Source organism: Eurypyga helias, unplaced genomic scaffold, assembly GCF_000690775.1.
Source record: "Eurypyga helias isolate BGI_N326 unplaced genomic scaffold, ASM69077v1 scaffold8724, whole genome shotgun sequence".
Classification (NCBI taxonomy): domain Eukaryota; kingdom Metazoa; phylum Chordata; class Aves; order Eurypygiformes; family Eurypygidae; genus Eurypyga; species Eurypyga helias.
In genome coordinates, this window is record NW_010244290.1 from 1,413 (window position 1) to 12,312 (window position 10,900).

A 10,900-nucleotide genomic window follows, 5' to 3' on the forward strand; every position below is an offset into this window, starting at 1 on the left:
GGGTTTCCTGCTCAGGAGAGACTTTAACGAGGAGTCCTTTTTTCATCCCATGAATGAGATTACAGTTCCGAGCCTCAGCGCTGGCTCCCTGGAGAGACAAGGTCAAAGGCTACAGCCTCCTGCATCGAGATGCTGCTGCTCCGGGCCGTCGGGCGCAGGCAGCGGCTCACGCACAACAGCCGCGAGGCACCTAAGAGCTGGGCAACAGCTCCAAGAGCCGCCCCCTTCCTGGGCTGCTTCAGCCCTAGATACCTGGTCAGCGTGCTCAGACCAAGCTCCTGCAGGCAAAGCCCTGGAACTGTCTGCAGACTCTGGGAATCCCGAACGAGAAGAAGAAAGCGTTCGTGTTTGAACTCCACGACTTTCTGGTGCGAGGTTAGGTGATCGGTTTGTCTCAGGCGCCGCCAGAAAAGGCCGTGAGCCACGCTGCTGACAAGGAAGGTCAGTGGAATACTCCAACCTTTCTCCACGGAGAAGCTGAGCGAGTTTCCAAAAGGAAAAGGTCAGGAAGGCTTCCCATGTGCTGTTAGCTGGGAGCCTCCTGTACAGCCTGCTCTTCCCCAGCAGCTTCTCCCTACAATGCAACCGGGAGAATCCAGACCGGTTCCTCGGTTCAGAGTGACGTGCAAGGGAAAATCCAGCCAGCCAAGTCGGTAAAACAGGGGTAGCTCTCCCTGCTCAGATGCATGAAGGAGCTGGAAGCCCAGCTGCAAACGCCTTCGCAGGGAAGATGAGGTAAGCCCAGAGGGCAGGTCCTGCCACACCGCACGGACGGCCTGAGCTCAGCTCCGTGGGGCACCACGCAGAGCCGTGACCCTCAGCGCGAGGGGGGCGGTCGCCTTACCCACCACCTGAAGCACAGCGGTAGGTGGCGGTGGCAGCGATGAAGACCTGAGGCTCGGGCTGGATGAACTCCTCCAGCACGCTGAAGAACGGCAACAAACCGACCCAGAGACCAGGGACCGGGGACTGATGAGTCTCCTCAAGGGCAGTGTTATGCCACGGGGCAAAGGGGGGCAAAGGAGTTTTTCCAACTGAAGCACAAGGACCAGGAGACTGCAACGGTGCCAAGGAGAGGAGCTCACCAGTGCGAGGCAGAGACCTCCTCCACCTTTGAGCTGGAGCATGTCCCAAACCAGTAGGCCCGAGCCCAAGGGCAGGGCAGCCTGCCACTGCTGATGTCCTGAGATCCGACTAAGCAATGTGGGTTGACCCTTCTTCCCAGTTCCAGGAGTCAAAGCCTTGCAAGGAAAACTGATCTTCAGGGAACGCTGGAACCCTAAATTCTCACCACAGGCACCTTTTGCGCTGGTCGGGGACAACGAACATCCCTCGAAGCCAGATGCTGTCTTAGACTTAAGCTGTGGGCTCGGGCCATTCAGGACATTACTGCTACAGCTTAAAAGCAATTGTGGTTTTGAACAAGGCTTTCTCGGGTCCTACATGCTCTGCAGAAACAAAAGCAGCAGGGACAGATACGATGCTTGAAGTACCTGCACTGTTGCGTGTGGGTGCACCTCGCCTTCAACACCAGCACAGAGGGTGCCCCGAGCTCCTGGGGACCAGGCCCCAGCTGGAAGATGGCTCAAGGAAAAAGGTGCCTTTAAGAAACACGGGGTTTTTTGGTTGGGCCCTGTTGTCCTCAGAAGACACAGCAAGGGACTGTGGTGCCTGAAAGCGGAGCTCAGAGCTCCTCTGCCCACCGCCCACTTTACACACGACATTCTCCACCCAGCCACCGTTGATTCAAAGCAGCTGTTAAAACCAGGGCGCACACAATGCCCTTGATGAAAAAAGGTGCCTTTAAGAAACACGGGGTTTTTTGGTTGGGCCCTGTTGTCCTCAGAAGACACAGCAAGGGACTGTGGTGCCTGAAAGCGGAGCTCAGAGCTCCTCTGCCCACCGCCCACTTTACACACGACATTCTCCACCCAGCCACCGTTGATTCAAAGCAGCTGTTAAAACCAGGGCGCACACAATGCCCTTGATGACAGCGCTTCTCTAACCGGGTGCAGCCCGAATTTCACCTCCAACCAAAGGGACACAAAGCAGATGCTTTGGGACTGGGTCTCTTTGTCCGCGACACACTACGGCCCCGCGACAGACACCAGCTAGCGGGAGCCAGAGGGAAGCAGGTGCGGCTCGGCACGGTGTAAACACAAGAGGAGCGGCTTACGGGTCGTCCATGAAGTCGTAGATCTCCCTCATGGCCACACCGCCCACGTTGACAAAAAAGACAAGTCGCAACAGGACCAAGTAGTGTTCTGGTGGCATCCAAAGGACAAACTTCAAGTAAAACGTGTTCAGCTCTGCCAATAAAAACTGAGAGAAAGGACATTTTAATTCCATTCTGTAGACTGCTGAATGAAGCCTGGAACCTCCCGGACTCCCCCCGCCCCCAAGGCCTGCTGGGCACCACTGAGCGTGCCATCGTCGCTCGTGCCAACGGCCCAGAACAGTCGGGTTTTTGCCAATTTTCTGTGTGTGGGAAGAGGTATTAAAAAACTCCAACAGAAACCTGGGCAAGCCCTGCCTCCTGTTTTGAGCAAGATTATCGGGAGCTTGAAGTACCTGCAGAACTGAGAACAAATCCTAAAAGCAACAACTTGTCACAGAATCACAGACTGGTTTGGGTGGGAGGAACCTCACAGCCCCCCCAGTGCCACCCCCTGCCACGGGCAGGGACATCTTCCATAGCCCAGGGTGCTCCAAGTCTCATCCAGCCTGGCCTTGGACACTCCCAGGGATGGGGCATCCACAGCTTCTCTGGGAACCTGTCCCAGTGCTCCCACCCTCTGCAGGAAGAATTCCTTCCCGATGTCCCATCTCCATCTCCCTCTTTCTGTTTAAACCTGTCCTTTCACTATGTTGAAAATCTGAGGGAGGGACCCCCAAAGTAACAAGAGGCATAAGCAGTGCATCCTGGGGGTTTTGTTGGGTTCATTTTGCTCTTTCTGCAAATGTCACTGCTGAAGCCAGGGGAGCTTCTTATCCGTTTGCAGAACGGTCCCAAGGCCCTGGAGATGTGGTTAAGGGAGCAGAGGCAAGTTTCTCCCTTCAGAGAAATGATAACCAGTGGCGTTAAGGACTGTTCAGCCCAAAAGAGTGAGCCAAAAGCAGGAGCTGCTCATAAACTGCTGTCGTTCTACCGGAGCCTAGCACGAATTCAAGGGCATCTCTCCGCTGCACAATCTGCTCCAGCACCACTTCCTCAGGGTGCAAGAAGTTGGGATTACGCACCCAGTAACCACCCGGAGACGCGGGGTGGTTTGTTTACGTGGCACTTTTACTTCATTTCTCCCAGTACCTCTGGGAACCTCAGCAAGCCCGTTGTGCCGCGTGAGCTTGGCAAGCGTTGGACGTAGCGGAAACGGGGCGATGCGAACCCGTATTCGACTGAGTCTGCCAACTCGTTGCTCGCTTACGGACAGCCCCTTGCTCCTGAGGCACCTCGGGTGGGCCCTTTGCCACCAGGGTACGAGGTGATGCTGCTACGAGAGGGGCCGTGGCTTGCCGAGCTGAGGCAAGAGCGCAACCGGGAGCTTCACTGGACGGGCCCCAGAATAAACCAACCCCAGGGTCATGTCCCACCTACTTCAAGATGCTTAAAGGTGTCTGCGCCAGCGACTGTGACAAACCCAGCAGTGACACTGGAACCGGCTGGTTCCCACTGCCTCTGGAATGACGGGAGGGCTCACAGGGGGGTTTAGCCCAGTTTCACAGCTGAATTGAAGCGAGGCGGAGCTGCTCCCAGCAGAGCCAAGCGACGTCCCACGGACAGCCCAAAGGCCAAAGTCCCCCGCTGGCAAGAGGTGGAGTGGGGAGAAAGCACTTCAACTGCCCAGTTCATCCTCCCCCGCAGTGTCACACACACCATCCCCGACTGAAACGGGAGCTATCAATTCCCGGCGATGCCTTCCCGCAACAGAGATTCCGCCGCTCCGGCAGCCACAAGCAGGAGGGAGACTGCCCGTCTGTTGCGAGTGCTGGAGAGGCCAACTTCTGCCTAAATGGGGGGGCTCCGTCACCGGAACTGGCCAAGCTGGATGCCATCAACACCATCACGTGCTACGCGTTCAGTGAAGCATTACAAAAACCCGGGATAGCTGAGTTATTTCAGTCTGCATCCAACTGCCCTGCGAGGCAGAAGGGTGTGCTGCAGGAGCCGCGCCGCTCAGGGCTAAGAGGCCTGAGGCTCTGGCGACAGTCCCCTCCAGCCGTAACGCCAGGTTTACCTGCCTCAGGCTGAGAGACACAAGCCACCTTCCCCCACAGCCAACGGCCATGGTAGCAGCGCTTCCCTGCTGGACCACGGACAGGTCAGAGGTCACGCTGGTCAATGCCATGCAGCCAGCAGGGAGTTCGGGAATGAGTCCGTGAGCCCCCAGACACGGCAACAGCCAGCTTTTCCCCAGGGTCTGAGAGTGACCTCCAGCCCCAGCTAAGGAAACGTCACGTGTCAGGGTTTCAGCCTGTTCCCACGTGTGCAGTTGCTTGAGCGTTACGAGACATGAAATCCAGCGGGAGAGAAGAGACGGAGAAGTGTCCTTACCACAAAGATTATCCCGCAGACTGCCAGCCATCTGCGTAAGCTGGACGCTGGCTTCCACTCAAATTTGACCCAGCTGTACGGGGTGAACTGGAAGACGATCCTCTTCATTTTACCTCTGGCAATAAAAAAAAGCAGAACACGTTCTTGTGGTTTTAAGAAACAGCACGTGAGAGGCACCTACCGACATCCATTCGAGACGCCGGTTCACACATGCAAAACACGTCCGTTGACTCCATAAAAATTCCTTCTTAACGAGGTTACGTCCCGAGTCGGAGAGCAGCCTGCGGCTCAGACCATCACCGTAGCACTCCGCACCCGCTGCGTGTGCAGCCCCTCGTTCTGCGTCGCTCAGAGACACGGGGGGAGCGCAGCTGCTGCTGGGACAGACTGCGGGGACTTACTGCATTCTACGCTTCGGTGTCCCCGTCCCGACACAGCCCGGGTTACTGGGGAATGCATTATCTGCCCAAGGACCGAGCAGATCCTTGTCAGTGAGAGCGCAGGAGCCTGACCTGGACTCCTGCATCCCCTTCAGCGACGTCATTACGCCGGCTCATTTCCACAAGCCGGCCTCATCCCCCGACTCCGGGCGACGCTGGTGACAGACACGTGCATTTGCACCACTCGTTCGCAGGATAAACACCTCAGGTCTGACCGAGGGCCTTCCGCGCAGTCCTAACGGACACCGCCGGAGCCATCTACGTGCACGTCCGTTCCTTAAATCCCATCAACCCCCCTGGAACAACCCTTCAGCCACCAACATGGGCCCCAGCTTCGCGCTGCGCTGCTGCCGCCGGAGCCATCTACACGCACGTCCGTTCCTTAATTCCCATTAGCCCCCCCGGAACAACCCTTCAGCCACCAACACGGGCCCCAGCTTCGCGCTGCGCTGCTGCTGGCGAAGTCGCTTTCTACACCAACTTACTTGTACGTAGGAATGTTCCAAAGTCCTTGCCATTTGTACGTTTTCAAGGAAAGCCAAGAGAGAGTCTTCATCCCACAGTAAATCCCGAGTCCGTTACATAAGATCACATCCATTATCCACTGCAAGGAGAAGAACACAGCCATGCTGGAGGAGAAACACCGAGGTTGGTAAAAGGGCTGAACTGCCAGGAAAACCCCCCCAGCTGCCCAGCCTACTCCAGCAAAGCAAAGCGTTCCGCGGAAGACGGCTGTAGGCTCCCTTCTGCCGAATTAACCTGCGGCAGACCTCTCCCCACCTACCGTCAACTCCGCTCCTACGTGAGAGCTTCGCAAACATGCCAAGGAAAAGCATCGGAGCGTGTTCCTACGGACCAGAGTTTGCTGTGTCCAGTAACTGAACGCACCCGTCGAGCTCCAGGCTGCTTCCCAAGGAACGACCTTTTGCCAGGCTCGAGATGGGCCACCGAGCAAGCGCTTCCTGCCCGCACTCCGACTGCCCCGCGCCAGCTCTGGAGATGGAGCTCTTGAGCTGAAAAGCCTGGCTGTGCCCCGCAGCCCGAGCAATCCTGTACCGAGCTCCTTGGAAGGCAAACCAGCTTTGCCTGGTGTCTTTACACATAATGTACTCGCCGTTACACATACAACCGCAGAGCAAACCATTACAACCCTGGGGAAGAGCCCGTACCGCAAGATGAAGCCAAACCAACATCCGAACCGTGGCTGCGTGCCATGGATGTAGGTGGCTTTGATCCCTCTGGTAACCCGTTCAGAGGGGAAAGGGGAAAAAAAGCGCGTCCCTAAGCTCTGGAGCTTGTGTTTCCCAGAGAAACTAGATCACAGTAGTCCCTCTGGCTGGCGAAAATCCAGACAAGCAGTATTTTAGGTGAAGAACAGTTACAGAGCATCAGGTGCAAGGACCACGCAGCGTCTCAGCAAGGCCAGACCTTCAGCGTTCAAAGCAGTTTCACAAACCAGACGTTCTGAACACAGCGGTATTCACCGTCTCCAGAAAATCGTGAGGCCAGGCTGGCACAGAAGGAAGAGCTGGACACAAACTGCATTGAGTTTGGGTATTTCTTTCTTAACAGGCAAGAAAAAATATCACCATCTGAAAGTTTATACACAAAGTTTCCCCTTTTGGTCTCAGATTTTATGGTTTGTACCACCACCAAACATTCGAAAATGCTCAGGCAAAGCCTGAGATGCTCTCTGGTGCGAGATGAACCCACACAAACATTTCACCTGGTGCAATAGTTTGAACACCCACAAAATTATACAGACTCGTTACAAACTCAACACGGAGAAGCACCAACGTGATACAGGACGAGGGGTGACGGGTTTGAATGGGAAAAGGGAGACTGAGATGGGACATCAGGAAGGAATTCTTCCCACAGAGGGCGGGGAGGCGCTGGGACAGGTTCCCAGAGAAGCTGTGGATGCCCCATCCCTGGGAGTGTCCAAGGCCAGGCTGGATGAGGCTTGGAGCACCCTGGGCTATGGAAGGTGTCCCTGCCCATGGCAGGGGGTGGGGCTGGGGGGCTGTGAGGTCCCTTCCCATCCAAACCGCTCTGTGATTCCATGATTCTAATGCTCCTGAGCTGCAGCAGTCACGCATCCCTCTCTGGCCACGTGCACGTGATATAACTGGGTTCTCACCGCTTCCCACCCCGTCCCGTTAAAACACACTTCCGCTTCTCTCAACCCCCTGCGATCCGGGTACTTACGTGATCCCACCAGCATTCGCTGAAGTTCGGAAGCTGGTGCTCCAGACTGTACTCCAGGAACTCAAACATCACGCTGATGATCATGCACATCCACCAGTCGCGGATCATCAGGGTCTGCGTGAAGGGAGGAAAAGAGCCTGTCAGGTTCCACGAGCTGCACGACAGACCCAAGCCGCCGCAAGCGCGCGTGCTCGCGTGCCAGAGCGAGCAGGACCAGACGTCTGCCCTGGAGAAATCCAAACGAAGGAGAACTCCGGAAACACCACAGAGACCCTGCTCAGGTTTAGTTTTGTAACAGTTTAGGGAAGAATGATGGGGTTTTTCCTTCATTTCAGAAGTGGTCACTTAAGGAATATGAGATTAACCCTTTCTGGAGGCTGAAGGCAGAGGGCACACAGGGTTGTTTACCGGTTGTTTCTAGAGTCGAGCACCTTGTCTCCTGTATCCGGAAAAGGGTCATGAAACTCCCAACAACCTCATCTCTGCCCTCGACTCAGACTCAGACTCATTTAGGCTGGCCTGGACCTTTAGGATCGAGTCCAACTCACGCTCATCCTTTGGTTATGGGAGAAATCCAGGCCAACACACCCACGGGAATACCCCTGCACCTGTGCAAGGGAACCAACCCCTTGCTCGTGGCTCATTTGAAGCAGCCTGCGCTTTCTCAGGTTGCGACGTACGGTGGCCTTGCAGGCAACAAAGCACACAAGGCCTGCAGGGCGGGATAAAGGCAGCGCCCACGTTTGCCGAGGTTAAAAAGCTGACAGCTAGGCCGAAGGGATCAGGAGAGCACATGCTGAATGCGTTCTGCCAGAGAGCAGCGCAGCCGGAATGCCCTTACAGGGGTTGGAACCGGCGAAGTAACAGCAATTAAACCACCGTCCTGGTAACGACTGGAAGTCCTGGGCTGGGAAAAGCCTGACACGGAGCAGGAGCAGCACGCCATCGCGCCCCTACGCCGGGGTAACCAGACCTCCACCGCCCTCCCGTACGCCGCGTGCGGAGCTCAGGGGCGTCTGCCTTGCTGCAGGAGCAAAGATGTTTGCTTTTACTGCCCTCCTCCGAGTGTGCTGGGGGAAGGGGTTTGTCAAGGGATCGTTACTTTGGAAAGAAATGAGGTGACCCAGCGCAGGCAGGGCAAAACCACAAAAGCCTCTCACGCGCTACAAATGCTCAGTCTGGTTCACAGGCCACTGGCTAACATAACTGATGGCAGAGCCTGGCATCAGCGAGGCAGAAGCAGCGGTACTGGAACAGAAGGGTAACGGAGGACCCATTCTTACCTTCAGGTACCAGCCAAAAAAGTGAGCAGGAACAAACCCATCCAGCTTGTCCTGTAAACCAAGAAGAGGGCGTAGGTCACGCTGTGCTGCACACCACCACCCGTTCGCAAGGCTCGATTCTTCCCTCTCCCCAAAACCCGCAGCAGCAAAGCCAAGTCGTCACACAACTAAACACCAGACGCATTTCACGGGCGCGCGCTCCCCAGCGCAGCGAGCAAACAGGCCAGCCTGCACGCACGGCGAACAACTTCGAGGCCAGAAACTGGAATTGGGATCCGGTTGATTAAGCAGAGGCTACCTTTTCCTGCTCCGTGGCACGCTCCTTCCCTTCCCAGGGGACGGAAGCAGAATGCCTTCAGACCAGAGCAAGAAGGCGCGTTTCTCACCAGCCCCATCTCGGATGTAGCTTCAGCAGGCCTGCCACCGCGAGTCCCCGGGCAGAGCGCTGCCTGCTCCGAGTCCCGGCCAGGCCGGCTGCGGCTGCTCCGTCATCCCAGTCCCTGGTGCACCGAACACTTCCACGCGGACCCAGAGGATTCGGTGCTCCCCACTACACACGCGCCAACAGCTCCACGCAGCCGGGCAGCTGCATGTAATCCTTCGCCCCTGAACATCAAGGCTTCCCTCCGCCAGCGACAGGCCACAACCCGGCGGTTCCTGGTGCTCAGAAACGTGCCACATCGGGGTTGCCTGGCAACACGCAACTTCCGAACTTCCTGCCTCAAGGCGACTGCGCGTAAACACACAAATAAACCCAAACCCCTGGGGGAAAAGCTTTCCATCAACAATCTGAGAGTTGTCGAACAGCTTCCGGTCTCTCCTGGGCAGTGGAACTGGGATATGAAGGACATCTCCATCCGACGGACAGGAAAGGTCAGGCTGGAGCCTGCCGTGACCTGTTCGCTCCCTCAACGCTCAGGAAGACTCCTGACTGCGCTCCGAAGGGTTCAATTGAGCAATCTTTAACCAAAACCCACACGCGCTTTGTTTCTTACCCAGACGTTGTGAAACGGATCCGTTGCATTGCCAGGGTCGTAAATGAGGCAGTTTCCCCCGTAGTCTCTTTCTGGCAAAGGAACACCCAGCTGCGGATCAATGTACTTCATGAACTGCCTGCCATCTTGCACGGTCTGCAAAAGAACACAAACCCCACCGCTCCCCTTAGTAGGCAGCGACACGCAGAATTGCTCAAAGAGAACGACCATCAACGGTCAACCCCAAACGCGCGTTTATCCTTTTCTGTGCTGCAGAACACCCCCTGCAACGCACCCAGACCCCGAGGCGTCACGCAACATGCATCCCTGACTTCTGGGCCTCAGATGCTCGATATTTAGAGGTCTTACATTCACTCAGTAGTCTTTTTTTTCCTTAAAGCTGAAAAACCAGAGAGCTCTCGGTTTCCTAGGCCCCTCCTCCGTGCCCCCTCCCTGCCAGGCTGGTGCAGTTCATCCTTCTCATCCTTCTCACCGACCCTTCTGCCCTTCCCTTCTCCTCCCGCGTGGCCAGGGTAAAGAAGCCACCAGGCACTCGGGGAAGGCTGTTAACGGCTGCATCTCCTGCCCTGGTGAGCTCCCGGCGTCCCAGGGCGGGAAAGATCCAGCAGCACTTCAACCGAAACGCAGCACGCGGAGCACACGCATTGGGGCAGCACTAGCGGGATTAGCCGTGCACGCGTGCTCAGCTCGCTCCAGAGGTGGAAAGCAGAGAACCACGCTGTGCTGGGTCCGCAGCGCCCGGTGGGGCCGTGCAGCCTGGCCCCGAAGCGCCCGGTGGGGCCCGGCGAATGAGCTGCTCCAAGTGAGAGCAGCACAGGTAATGAACTTGCAGCGAACAGCAAGGAAGAAATTATCAAAATAGGTATAAGCAGTGAGCAAAACCCGATGCCGTTGACTAGGAACGCGCGCATGTTTGCTGAGCAAGCGTTTCCCAGTGAAAGCGCTCCCTGCCCGGCCGGGGCTGCGCAACGGACGCAGCGGAACACCCACGCCGGCCGAGCAGGCAGCAAGAGCGGGGCACGGCCAAGATCAGTTAATAGCAGCAATAACGGAATTACAGGATAGACCCCCTCGAGCCCCATTCAGCGTACGCCAAGTTCCACCGAGAGCGAGCTCGTCGCTGTCTGCGAGGGTTGGTCACTCTCAGACTCAGCCCAACTCCTGTGCAAAGCAATAATTTATTTTTAGGGGAGAGCTGAGCGACAGCTCCCGAGTCCTGAACAGCTGAACGGCCGGCAGCGCAACGCAGCCCCGGAGGGACGCAAAGCCATTCCAGGCTTTTCCACTGCAATTCAGAGCTACAGCAGACTGCCACAGAAAAATGAAGCGTATTATTCAGCCTGGCTGCGGCTGGTCAGGAGGATCATTCACAGGGGTGCCTGGAAAATAACAGGGTGACGTGAAACAGAACCTAAGAGTGAA

The 10,900-nt window shown here is 56.6% G+C and overlaps 1 protein-coding gene across 1 annotated transcript in view; it reads right to left on the minus strand.

Moving 5' to 3' along the window:
- Positions 1 to 9,688, minus strand: part of PTDSS2 (phosphatidylserine synthase 2) — an 11,016-nt gene extending 1,328 nt beyond the window's left edge. The window contains 6 exon segments of the mRNA XM_010149693.1: positions 2,177 to 2,322; positions 4,553 to 4,667; positions 5,478 to 5,596; positions 7,201 to 7,314; positions 8,484 to 8,534; positions 9,479 to 9,688. Of these exon segments, the coding sequence (XP_010147995.1) occupies positions 2,177 to 2,322; positions 4,553 to 4,667; positions 5,478 to 5,596; positions 7,201 to 7,314; positions 8,484 to 8,534; positions 9,479 to 9,688 (755 nt within the window).
- Positions 9,689 to 10,900: the final 1,212 nt, after the last annotated feature.